The sequence below is a fragment of the Chiloscyllium punctatum genome, chromosome 8 (genome assembly GCF_047496795.1).
Source record: "Chiloscyllium punctatum isolate Juve2018m chromosome 8, sChiPun1.3, whole genome shotgun sequence".
NCBI classification, from domain to species: Eukaryota; Metazoa; Chordata; class Chondrichthyes; order Orectolobiformes; family Hemiscylliidae; genus Chiloscyllium; species Chiloscyllium punctatum.
This window is the reverse complement of record NC_092746.1, coordinates 29177818-29191934: the sequence shown is the minus strand read 5'-3', so window position 1 is coordinate 29191934 and position 14117 is coordinate 29177818. Positions and strand designations below refer to the sequence as shown.

Here is a 14117-nt window from a genome sequence, read left to right as displayed (position 1 = left end):
GAATAAATTTGAGTAATCATCAAGTTGTTCTTTTGTTAACAAATCCCTGCTAACACTCACATCTGATCCTATCCACCTTCATTCTTTAGGAACATAGAAACAGGAGTATGTTATTCAGCCCGCTGAGCCTGCTCTACTATTTATTACACTCATAACTGATTGAATACTTCAACGTCACCCGCTATCCCTATAACCCTTTATACTATTGATTATCACAGTACCAGACTAGAGTCAAGCTCAACAGGATCTTCTTTCCCCACTGATTCTGCCAAGCCTGAAACTGTTGGCTGTGGTTTTGCTAGATAGTAGGTAGGGACAATGGCAATCCCATTCATGTGCATCACTGATTAGGAGACTACAATGGCTACTTTGAAACACTAACCTCTACATTAAATATGCTCAAAGATTGAGCTTTTATAGCCCTTTGAGTAGAGAATTCCAAAATTTCACAACACTGAGTAAAATAATTTTACCTCATCTTGGTCCTAAATGGAAAACCCCCTTTTTTAAATTGTTGCCCTGTTGTTGACCAAGGGAATCATTTTACTACCTTTACCCTCTATATCCCTGATGTGATTGACAATGGATGGGATTTCTAAGGGTAGGATTTTTGAGATCTTAATCTGGGAAAGGTTTGACATTGCTCATGTTGCATAAAGTAGCAATGTGTGATGATGTCATGGAGATGCTCCTCACTAGGCATAAATAGCGCAGTGTAGACAGAGTTAGTTGGAGGTATGCATGTGTGACATAAACAGGGAGAAATATGTGTTGGGAGTAGTTTTAATAGTGTGACAGCAAGATCAGAGCCGGGTATTTTGTAGATGAACATGTATAAGAATAGTTAGGATTAATATACAATAAACTGAGTTCTGAAAAGCTTAAGAAAACAAATTCTTGAACGTGCCGTCTCCTCAACCAGTTTGTCTTGAATTTTCAACTCTTAGATGTGGGCACAATGCCATGTGACAAAGGAGACATCCTAATAGACATTAATTTGGCAGGCCTTCCTGAAGGAGGGTGATGTCATAGTCACAGCTGGAGTTTTAACAGCCTGGAAAGAGATCCTTCAGCCCATCACATTAATGCTAGTCCTCAAACATCCATCTATTCTCGTCCCATTTTCAAGCATTTAGCCTGTAGTTTTGTTCTATGGTGTTTCAAGTATTCATTGAATTAGTTCTTACATGTCCTGAGGGTTTCTATCTCTACTACCTTTTTAAGGAGTGAACATGAACATTTGGGTGAAAAATATTTCCTCAAATCCCTCTAATCCTCCTTCTCTTTACCTTAATGGTTGGTCTAACATATGAGGAACGGCTGAGGATCCTGGGATTGTGTTCATTGGAGTTTAGAAGATTAAGGAGAGACTTAATAGAGACATACAAGATAATACATGGCTTGGAAAGGGTGGACACTAGGAAATTGTTTCTGTTAGGCGAGGAGACTAGGACCCGTGGATACAGCCTTAAAATTAGAGGGGGTCAATTCAGAACAGAAATGCGGAGACATTTCTTCAGCCAGAGAGTGGTGGGCCTGTGGAATTCATTGCCGCAGAGTACCATGGAGGCCGGGATGCTAAATGTCTTCAAGGCAGAGATTGATAGATTCTTGTTGTCTCGAGGAATTAAGGGCTACGGGGAGAATGTGGGTAAGTAGAGTTGAAATGCCCATCAGCCATGATTGAATGGCGGAGTGGACTTGATGGGCCGAATGGCCTTACTTCCACTCCCATGTCTTATGGTCTTAAAACTATGTCCCTGGTTATTGACCCCTCTACAAGGGGAAAAGTTTCTCCCTATCTACACCACCAAGAACTTGGTACACCTCAATGAGCTCAATCAGATCCCCTTTCAGCTTGCTCAGAAGAAAAGCAATCCCAACTTATACAGTTTCTCTTCATTGTTAAATCACTCCAACCCATGCAACATCCTGGTGAACCTCTTGTGCACCCTCTCTAGTGCAATCACATCCTTCCTATAGTGTGGCAGCCAGAACTGCACACAATACTCCAGCTGTGGCTTAACTAATGTTAACCTCTTTGCTCTTGTATTCGACGTGAGAATCTTGCTGCGCTTTAGCTGGTGAGTGATATTCCCTTTGCCTGCATTAAATATCACCTGTAAATTCTGTCATCTTCTATTGTTACTGCAGACGGTCACAGATGTATTATCTCTTTCTATACTATCTCTGTGTCATAGAACGTCTCACACAGACTTTTAAGTGATCTCATTTTGGAGACCGTCTCTGGGTTTTGACAGGTTTACTGCCAAAATTAGAATGGACGTTTAGGAGAGCCTTTGTGGAAATTAACCCTTCAATTTCCTGGCACTTAGTTATCATCTCTAGATACCATGATAACCCAAATGTATCACTGTATTCGCATCCTTGCGACTGACATCTATTTGTTTCATATTTAAAACCTGCAGTGTTCACCCGTCCGTCCAAGGCACGCTAAACTTTTCCAAGAATGAAGCCCCTTTTGTAGTAGTTTTTTGGTGGTGTTGGGGGGCGGTGGCGGCATTGTAACCTGTTCAGCAACACCTGAAAGCTGAATTTCTTTTAAGACTGCGGCTTGCGGTCAATTTGACTCTTCTCGCCATTTGTGGCTCAAAATCATCTCAGCTGCTTTTACTGTGTTAAGCTGTGTGTAATTTTTTTGTGGTCACTTTTTGTTAATCGACTTGGACAGTGCGCGTTAAATAAAAACCGAAAGAAATGCGAGCTCCGTAAATCAGAAACACAAAACAAAAATTGCTGGAAAAGCTCAGCAGGTCTGGCAGCACCTGCAGAGAGAAATCAGAGTTAACGTTTCAGGTCGGGTATAGTGTGTTTGTCACTTGACAGCCTGCAGGTGCAAACAAAAAGGACATGTTTTCAACATCAGTGCACTGATTTCTGGAAGATGTTGCGGGAGGAACTTGAAGAAGTAGATGAATGAATGTATGAAGGGCTCGTGCAAGATTGCTGAAGAGACAGACTTCATTCCCAGCGGACGCGCCGAGCTGCAATGCCCTCGGAGCCGGGACCTCCTAAGAGGGCGCGAGTGAGCAGCTTGACGAGCGGTTGTATTTGTGGCTCGATATTTCTTTCTGTGGCCGCGGGTCCGTCTTGTCGCTGTCCTGTTGTTGGTGTCCGGGTGAGGAGGCGGAGAGACAGCTTGCTGTTTGTCGCGAGCGCAAGTCCTAATCCTTCCAGCGACCTCCCTCCAAAGAGAGAGAGAGAGAAGAGACCAGAGCGGTGCGGCTTGTTCCTTCGGACGGCAAGAATTAGATGTTTCCTTTCACACCTTATTTTCCCTCTGGGGGCCATGGGCGAATGCACCCCGCAGTTAAAACCCCTCCGCAGCTGTGCCGAGGCCCCGCGCTGACGTTTTGACGTCCTCAGGGTTCACGTTTCGAAATATCCTCTCGCTGTGTCTGAATCGTTGCTGATCCCTGGGGGTGTCAGCGCCGCCTGGCACCGACCTGACCTCAATCATAGTCTCCCTTCAATGTTGCCATGGCGTCTGTGGGCACAGAGAAAAGCTCCATCAAGAAGAAAAGTGAGAAGAAATTCGCAGCCAGGGAGGAGGCCAAGCTCCTGGCAACTTTCATGGGTGTCATGAACAACATGCGAAAGCAGGTAAGGATTTCATGTGTATCTCTGTTAAGAGTCAGAGAGAATTGTACAGCACGGAAACAGACCCTTCGGTCCAACCTGTCCAAAATGTTTGGAAAAGGAGAAAGGGTGTTCCAGTGATACACATTTCCTTGAAACATTAATGTAAGAATGATGTTTATACTGGCAAGTTGACGTTTTTCAGTGTTAATTGTTATTTGAAGATGCATTAAGGTCTACTGTTTTCAGAATAGATTTGGCAGGGTTCGGAGAGCACGTGTAACATGGTACCGAAAATGTGGATGAACTGTCATGATTAGGAATGATGAGCACGTTGTGCATTTTGTTCAATTTACTTGAATAACAATTTTTTGTGGGGGAATGTGTAATTAAATTAATGGCATTGCAAGATGTTTAAGCTTGGTTCACTGGGAGAACCACTGAGTCAAAGGATGATGTAATGTTGAAGTACATTAATCTAGGCTGGCACTAGTGTGTCATTGTTAAAGCTGTCTCCTGTCTCCAGCATTTGAAGAACAGGTGGTGTCCTGGTCAGCATTTATCCCTCTGTCAGCACCATATTAAAACAGATAATCTGAGTGTTGTCTCATTGTTATAAACAAATTGATGAGCATCCTTCCTGCATTTCAATAATTTTAACAGTCCTTCATTGGCTGTAAAATTATTTAGGATGCTCTTGTGCAAGTTTCTACATAAATGTGCTCTATTTGACCTGAGTATATCTGGGGAGGGGAGAGAGAGAGGGGAGGAGGAGGAGAATACTGCAGATTTCCTGCTTTTGATGGCATCATTCAGGAACTCTTGTTGGACATGTGTTCAGCTGGATGTTTGGTGAGCACAGTGTTATGGACCAGGCCAGACCCCCTCAAAACATTTCAAGAAAGTAGCCCAGATCCTAACTTTGCTAGTTGTTTTAAGCAGGTGTAAAACTGATATTCCAAGAGAGATGCAGCTGGTCAAACCACTTGGTTTTAAACAAAACAGAATTTATTTACAAGATTACTAAATGAAACACTAACAAAAGACAGCAGAATACCAATTAGCTTAACCTATCTGAAAACCCAACAGATTATTCCCTCTTAATGATGCTGTTCCAAATACTTGCAATAATCCCATAAACACCCCTTGATTTTACTTTTGTGCCAATCTCACGGTCTCACAGGAGAGATGTCAGAGAGAGGGATGATCAGCATGGAACTGCTTCTTTGACTAGCAGCCTCAAAACAGCCAGACCGCTAAAACAAAACCCAGAGAAAAGCTGCGCTGAGAGAAGTACCACTCCCCTTTCATTGTATCAGTGCTTTTTTTAAACTTGAAAGTCTTTCACCTGAGGCAGTATCTATTAGCTATAATCAAATTGGCCTTAAAACCGATCCAAGCCAGACGTTTTCAGAATTGCTGCTTTTACAAGCACTCTGGGAGGAAAAAAATACACAAGGACAACATAACATTGTTAATGGAGCAATATCATCACAACAAGGTGAATCTTTTGAGGAATGAATTTGCAATTATATAGCACCTTTCACAATTTCAGCATTTCCAAGCACTTTATATGCAATTAAATACTTTTTTAAATTATGAAAGTGTGCTACCAATTGAGCCATACCCAACACCAAGAAGTGACCATGTCTGTGACTGAATCGTGATATACAACAGCAGGTACAAATTATTATAGAGTCATTTTGTCATACATCACAGAAATAGACCCTTTGGTCCAATCAGTCCATGCTGACCATAATCCCAAAATAAACTAGTCCCATCTGCCTGTGCTTGGCCCATTTCTCTCCAAACATTTCTTAGTCACGAACTTGTCTAAATGACTTTTAAATGTTGTAGCTGTACCCACATCCATCACTTCCTCTGGAAGTTCATTCCACATACAAACCACACTCTGTTTTTAAAAAAATATTTTCTCTTCTCATCTTAAAAATATGCCCCCAGTTTTGAAATCCCCTGCCCAGGAAAAAGACACCTACCATTCATCTTATGAATATGCCTCATGATTTTATAAACCTCTACAACGTCATCTCTCAATCATGTGTGTGGAAAAAATCCCAACCTATCCAGCCTCCCCTTATTATCTCAAACCTTCCATTCCTCGCAACATCCTGGTAAATGTCTTCTGAACCCTCTCCAGCTTAACAATGTCCTTCCTATAACAGGGCAACAAAAACTGGATGTAGTACTCTAGAAAGGCCTTACCAGTGTTCTGTACAACCTTAATATGACATCTCAACTCCTTTACTCAAAGGTCTTTAGTAATGAAGGCAAGCATGCTAAACTTCTTAACCTTGCTGTCTTAACCACGCTGCCTTCATGTGATGTAAGCTTCAAAGAAGTATGTACCTGAACCCCAAGGTGTTTCTACATTTACTTGTGTAAATCTTGCCTTTGTTTGTTTGACCATGATGCAATACCTTGCATTTATCTAGATTGAAATCCACATGCCACTCTTCAGGCCATTGATCCAATTGATCATGATCTCTTGTAATCTTCGATAATCTTCTTCACTATCCACTATACCACCAATCTGTGTCATCCACAAATTTACTAAGCATGCTTTCTATAGTCTCATTGTTTGTCATTTGAACAAAATGATTTCAAAGGTGAAACCAGCAGTGATCCTTGTGGAACGTCACTGGTCACAGCCTCCTGTCCGAAAAACCACCCTCCACCATCTCTATCTCCTGCTGTTAAACCAATTTTGTATCCAGCCGGCAAGCTCACCCTGAATCCCTTGTGATCCAGCTTCACTCATTCGTCTGTCATGCAGAACCTTGTCAAAGCTTTACTAAAGTCCATGTAAACAATGTCTGCAGCTCTGCCCTCATTGACCTTCTTAGTTGATTACTCAACAAACTCAATCAAATTTGTGAGACACCGTTTCCCTGACACAGCCATGCTGACTATCCTTAATCATACCTTGCCTCTCCGAATCCTATCTTTCAGAATCACTTCCAACAACTTATCTATCACCAAAGTCAGACTCTTGGGTATATAGAACTCAACATAGTAGGCCACAAGGTTGAGACATCATAAATGCTGTTGGATCCTGAGCTTAAAAGAGGTGCACGTGTGGCAGTGGGAATTGAAGTAATTCACTGAGATGCTCTAGTTATGATTAGAGAGTTGTAGAAAGCATGTTCTGTGAGGTGGCCATATCACCAGTAAAGATCAAACAGGCAGAAAGGGGACAGGTGACCACCAGACAGTGTAGAGGAAGGCAGGTGGTGTAGGAGTCCCCCTATAGCTGTTACCCTCTCTGTAACAGATATACCATTTTGGATATTGTTGGAAGGCACAACATCTCAGGCTATAGCAGCAGAAGTCAAGTCCATGGCATCATGAGTGGTTCCTGTACAGAAGATGGGAGGAAGAAGAATGACAGGGCAAGAGTGATAGTGTTCAATAGTATGGGGAATGGACAGATATTTCTATGATCCCAAAAGCAACTCTAGAATGGTACACTGCCTCCTTGGTGCTAGAGTCAGAGATGTCTCAGAGCACTGCAGAAGTTTTCTAAAGTGGGAAGATTAAAACCATAAGACATTGGAGCAAAAATTAGGCTATCAAGCCCATTGAGTCTGCTCCACCATTGAATCATGGCTGATAAGTTTCTCAACCTCATTCTCCCGTTTCCTCCCAGTAATCCTTGATCCGCTTGATACTCAAGAACTTACCTATCTCGGTCTTAAATATACTCAATGATCTGGCCTCCACAGCCTTCTGTGGCAATAAATTCTGTAGATTACCACTCTCTGGCTGAAGAAGTTTCTCCCTTTTGCTTTATGGCTGTGCCCTTGAGTCCTAGTCTCACTTACCAATGGAAACATCTTTCCAGGCCATTCAGTATTCTGTATGTTTCAACTAGATCCTCCCCTCATCCTTCTAAACTCCATTAAGTATAGCGCCAGAGCCGTCAAATGTTGCTCGTGTGTTAAGCTTTCCATTCCTGGGACTATTCTCATGAACCTCCTCTGAATATGTTCCATGGCCAGTACATCCCTCCTGAAATAATGGACCCCAAAACTGTCACAATAATCCAAATGTGGTTTGACCAGAGCCTTAGAGAGTCTGAGGCTCCCTGTTTTATATTCAAGTCCTCTCAAAAACACCATCATTGCATTCACCTTCCTAACTACTGACTCAACCTGCAAATTTACCTTGAGAGAATCCTGGATGAGAACTCCTAAGTGTCTTTGTACTTCAGACTTCTGAATTTTCTCCCCATTTAGAAAACAGCCAGTGCTCATGGTATGTATCAATGCTAACGTCATAGATTTAAAAAATGGGGATGCTGTGCTGCAAGCAGAACATAAGAATGTAGGACGAAAATAAACAAGTAGGACCTCAAAGGTAGTAATGTCAAGATAACTCCCAGTATCCCATGCTAACAGGAGTGAAAATAACAGGATATATCTGATCAATATGTGACTGGTGAGATGGTATATTAGGTTGGGGATTCAGATCCCCAGGATATCGGGACTGGTTCTGGGAAGGTAGAAAATAGGAGCAGGAGTAGGCCCTTTCATGTGATTGTGGCTGATCATCCTATTTAGAATCCTGTTTCTGCTTTCATTCCATATCCTTTGTGTATTAAGCCCTATAAACCATAACAAATTCCTTCTTGAAAATATTCAATGTTTTGGCTTCAACTGCATTTTGTGGTGCAAAATTCCACAAGCTCACCAGAATCACAGTCAAGAAATTTCTCCTCATCTCAGTCCTAAAGGACTTTGTATCCTTAAACTGTGACCCCTGGCCTGGACTCTCCAGTCATCAGGAATATCCTTCCTGTGTTCACTCTGTTTTGTCCTGTTAGAATTTTATAGGTTTCCATGACATCACCCCTCACTCTTCTCAACTCCAGTGAATATAGTCCTAACTATCAAGTCTCTTTGTACATCAGCCATGCCATCCCAGGAAGCAGTCTGCTAAGAAACAAAAAGCGACTATTCTTCAGAACTGGCAAATCTTTGTTGTACTCCCTCCATAGCCAGATCATTGTTCCTCAGTTAAGTAGACCAGAATTGCACACAGTACTCCATGTGTGGTCTTAGCAAGGCCTTCTGCAATTTCAGCAAAACATCCATTCTCCTGTATTTGAATCCTCTTGCTATGAAGACCAAAATACTATCTACCTGCTTCACTACTTGCATGCATACTTTCAGCTACTGGTACACAAAGACACCATCTCATTACACCGCTCCCTTTCCAATCTATCATCATTCAGATATGCCTTCCTGTTTTTGCTACCAAAATAGATAACCTCACATTTATCCACATTCTACTCCATCTGCCGTGCATTTGCCCACTCATCCAACTTGTTGAAATCACACTGAAGCATCTCTGCATCCTCCTCACAGTTACCCTCACATTCAGTTTTGTGTTATCTGCAAACCTGGAGAAATTACATTTTATTCCTCATCTAGAGCATTAATGTATATCTAAATAGCTGGACCCAAACAATGATCCTCACAGTACCCACTAATCACTGCCTGTCACAAAGCTGGTCCCTTTTTCAAAAAGCTCTTCCTTTTCTCAAGGATACTGTGTCCTTGGTTTTTTTCCAGAGGGGTAATACAATGCTCCTGGTGCCAATTAGATTGGTTTCATAGAGAGGTTAAAGGGTATGGAGAGGCCTTTTTGTTTGTATGTAAACAGATGAGACTTTGGGCCAAAGTGGTCATGTTTTAGAAGTGACCTGTATAATGAAAGGGGAGTGGTCAGCTCTCTAATTGAGCGGTTCCGTCCAGAACTAGTTGGGAGTTCAACAGTGAGCTGTGTGGAAACTCACTCTCGTTCTCCCTTCTAACTTCAGCCTATAAGCATCTGTTCCTTTTTTAAAAACTGGTCTTCAAAGGGGTCTGCTTATTGGGACTGTTATATGTATTCAAAACAGCATAATTAAGTCCAGTTTGGATAGACTAGGTTCTGTAGGGGTTCTTTATTCTATTCTTTGTGTTTCATTGTGTAATTTTGAGAATAAAGTTGTCTGTTTTTAAAATCTAGTAGTCAACTCAGCTACCTCACTTGGTAATTTTCATTGTACACTTACTGAAACAAATTGCAAAGTTATGGTCTGAGCTGCTTGCTTAAGAATGTTTTGAGTGGTCTCGCCTAGTCCATAACACTACCACTCAGATAATTGCTGGCCTAGTTCACATTCCTGTGAATGAAATGTTTTCAAAAGTTGCTTTCTTGTTGCTATACTGCTGTGTTAACACCACCAGTGCCTGATGTAATTATATGCAGCCTGTGACAATACCAAAGTAAACTTGAGATATTAGTTGAGACTAGCTGTTGGAAAGACCTAATTGAGGAAAAAAGGCAGTGCTCTCAAGATGTACTGCTGTGCAAATATTTGTATGATATGTAAAATACAATAACGGTGTGTGACCTTTATCATTCTAGCTGAAGTAACTACCAAACAAGTCAGATACAAGATTGAAATCAGATTGATAAATCGCTTTGTTGATTTTAATTTTAACACGTTTTCACTGACATCCAAGTACAACATGTCCCAGATTTTGCTTTAATCGCAAAACAAATCATATACTAAATAAATAAAGATTTATATAGAACAAATCAAGCTATTTATTTTAACACAATTTGAAAATTTTCAAACATCTGGCAAAATAAAATTTCATCTATCCCAGCAACATCACTTTGGAGTAATCAAATACTCAAGAGGTTCCTTCTCTAGCATATCAATAAGTTTGACTTGTATTTCTTTTAATTCCTAGTCTTGAGAATTTTCCTTGACTACCTACATAACTGGTCTTAAATTTTTCTTTTAGCTTCCAGTAATCCCTTCACAGTTCTAACCAAACATTTCCCGTCTGGAATTTTCAAATTGAAACCCTTACGCTGACGTATGCTATTTCCTAACTATTCTGAACTACCTCCTTTCCTTTCTCCCATGTTCTTTCATCTGGTCCCAGCCAGGTTTTCTGAAAACTGCTCCAAAAGCTTTCCAGTCTAAAGGGTTTTTGCCCGGAGAAAAATTAATTCTTGATTCTTTTAAATCAAAAATCAATCTTATGCCTTTCAATGGTTATGCTTTGATCATACAAGTCTCATAGTACAAATAATTTCTCAGTATTACGAGGTATGCCATTTGTTCTCCAGTTTAAAATCATGACTCCAAAAGACTGACAAGTTAAACCTTTTTTATTAATATCAGACCTATTCATAAAATTAGACCAGACTCAGTGCCACTGCCCAAAATCCCCAAACTCTAAATACATGATATTAATACATAATTCTCATACTTTACCTCTCCCCTTTAAAAGAGGATAAGGTAATATAAGAGCAGGTGGAAACTAGTTTAGGCATGTGATTACCTTGATAAAGGTTTACATTGTTATAAATTTGGAATTTGATTCATTTTTAAATAGAGGCAGGTGAATTTTGATTTCAGTTTTGTGAAGATGACTTTTTTTTCTAGAGATCAGAATGTCATTTGGAACAATGACGTAAGTACATTGTTTGAAAAGTATGTTTGAGTTAATTGCCTAGCAAGATACCTGTGATGTTAATTAACTTTGTTTGTTTGTACTGCTCAGTTAACATCAGGCAGAAAAAATGGAGCAGAGATAACTAGTTCAGCTTGAACTTTAGTTCACAAGAACAGTTTCCTCCGAGCAAAGAATCAGGTTACCAGTGGAGGAGAACAGTCAGCCTTGTAGAATGGTTTCATTTTGTGAAGTTTCTAAACTGAGGGCTTCAATAGAAGTTTTCAAGTTGACAGAACTGAAAAGAAACTTTAGCCATCAGAACAGGAAGGAAGTTGTAAAACTTTCCTAGTAACCCCAGAGGAGTCAGTTAAGTTGTCATCCCGTTTTCTTCCCTCAGTGGAAGGAAAACGTTCAGATACACAGTATAGTTTTACCTCCTTCATCTTTACTCTGGATCCTGGAGGGAGAGAAAACGATAACCCACGTGTCCAGGGACATGAGTCCCCGGTTTTCTGGAAGAGCAGTTTCTTAATGAATTCCATAGTTATTTTACAGGAAGGAACATTCAGGTAAGGCAACATACATATTGATTGGGTGACTATTACAATCAGTGAGTGTCAATAGCAAAGGTTAAGATATCTGATGTTACACAAAGTGTTCTTAACCTTAACTGGCTTCACATAATGAATACTTTTCACCTTGTTAAACTGACCTTACATACTGAATGCTTCCAATATTGTTAAATAGCTCTACATAATAACTGCTATTCAACCTTGTTAACTCATTACCCTTGCCTCCAGTATCCCATTATTAACTATAAGTTCTTATCAGATCTAAGTCATGCTCAACTGAACCTCTTGTTTCACAAAACTCAGAATTTAACTCTTTCCATATCTGCTTATACCCTATACGCATTCTCAAAGTAAGATATTAAAGAGTTAAGATAGGAGTGATACTTCTTTGGGATTTAAAGAATATCTGAAACAAAAACAGAAATTGTTGGTGAAACTCAGCAGGTCAGGCAGCATCTGTGTGAGGAAAGCAGAGTTAATTGAACTCTGATAAAGAATCACCGGACTTAAAACATAAATTCTGCTTTCTTCCCATAGATGCTGCTGGATCTGCTGAGTTTTGCCAGTATTTTCTATTTAACTTCATATTTCCAGTGTCAACAATTCTTTGATTCATTATTATGAAAGGATGTTGTTGGGTGACAGTTTGAAACATTGTTTAGCTGTTTATGTTAAGATGTTTCTAAACTGTCATGTATACAGCTTTGATTTTTAAAAATATTTTGTATAATTAACTTTTTTTCCCCTCATTTTAAAGAACATTGACAGCCTTATGTGGGTAGGCTCAGTGAGGTAACCCACTACAAAAATTAAACATGATCAATGAAACCAGATCTGGGATCTGGCTTGTCCAGTACTGCTAATCGCTAGGATCATCGTATTGTTAAAAGATAAACACCAAATGGACTGGTTGAACAAATCAACTTCCTCCTTTTTGTATTGAATTAATTTTTACTACTTTCCATTACCATATTGAACTAATTTGTGTTTCCTATTCAGAAGCTTTTGTGTGATGTCCTTCTGGTGGTATCGGATCGAAAAATTCCAGCACATCGAGTAGTGCTTGCAGCTGCCAGCCACTTTTTCAATCTAATGTTTACTAGTAAGTTTCTTTTTGTCATTTATTTTTTACAGTTTTAGATGATTATTAAAACTCCTCATGCAGAACTATAATTTAGTTCATTATTAATGGTTTGCTCTCTCCCTGGTAGCAAATATGCTTGAATCAAAATCTTATGAAGTGGAACTCAAAGATGCTGAACCTGACATAATTGAACTGTTGGTCGAGTTTGCATATACTGCAAGGTGAGTGTATATGTTTCCTTTCGTAACTTTTTTTTTAAAGTTAACCTTTTAATTGTTGTGATCTTTTCCTTTAAGTTTTCAACTTGGGGAAACTAAACAAACTTTTCCACAGCTCTTTGTTAGTCAACCTGAAAATCTGATTTACAGTTAAATGTAATGCAGTGGAATGGTAGAATAAAATTCCTTTCTTTTATTCATTCAGGGATTGTGGGTTTCACTGGCTCTGTCGGAATTTATTGCCCATCCTAGGTTCCCTTGAGAAGGTAGTGGTGAGCTACCTTCTTGAACTGCTGCAGTCCTTTAGTTGTAAGTACACCCACAGTCTTATGAGAAAGAGAATTCCAGGATTTTGACCCAGTGACAGTGAAGGAACATCAATTTATTTCCATGTCAGATAGTGAGTAGCCTGGAGAGAAACCTGTTGATGCTGGTGTTCCCATTTATTCGCTGCCCTTATCCATCTGGGTGGTTGTAATTGTGGGTTTGAAATGTGCTGCCTAAGAAGCATTATTTAATTTCTGTAGTGTATTTGTAAATGGCTTGTGCTACTGTTATTGATTGTTAGTAGTGGAGGGAGTGAATATTTGAGGAACTTTGAGGAAGTGATGTGAAACAAGTTGTCCACTTTGTGCTGGATGGTGTTAGGCTTCTTGAGTGTTGCTGGAGTTGTCCCCATCCAGACAAGTGGAGAGTATTCCATCACACTCCTGACTTGTGCTTTGTAGATAGTGGTCTGATTTTGGATAGTGAGGAGGTGACTTACTCATTGTAGGATTCCTAACCTATGACCTCCTCTTGTAGCCACAATATTTTTATGACCAGTTCAGTTCAGTTTTGTTTGAATTTCTCACATTGAAGATCCTACAATATTAAGTTAATCATTACATTTCTTGATTATGTTCGCATGTACATTACCCATGATGTATGTGAAAGGAATTCATTCATGTTGGAAGGCTTCTTTGAATGTTTCTTATGTTTTGTACTTTTGCCAGTTCCAGGCACACAACTCTTTCAAGGAGTTTGTGTCTTACAACTGCTGTTGCTATATGGCTTTGGAGTGAGTTCATTGAACTTGTTGGTAAGTCTTTAGTGAACAGAATATTCAGAGTGGTAGCATACAAGCTTCTCTAGTAAAGATTTAGTATGGAGTAGAGAAGCT

At 40.0% G+C, this 14117-nt stretch overlaps 1 protein-coding gene across 1 annotated transcript in view; it reads left to right on the top strand.

Annotated features, from left to right (window-relative positions):
- Positions 1–3108: 3108 nt before the first annotated feature.
- klhl7 (kelch-like family member 7) overlaps positions 3109–14117 on the top strand; it is a 33604-nt gene continuing 22595 nt past the window's right edge. Inside the window, exons 1-3 of the mRNA XM_072575308.1 lie at positions 3109–3624; positions 12653–12755; positions 12865–12958. Of these exons, the coding sequence (XP_072431409.1) occupies positions 3502–3624; positions 12653–12755; positions 12865–12958 (320 nt within the window). The 5' untranslated portion in view covers positions 3109–3501. The remainder of the gene's footprint in view (positions 3625–12652; positions 12756–12864; positions 12959–14117) is intronic.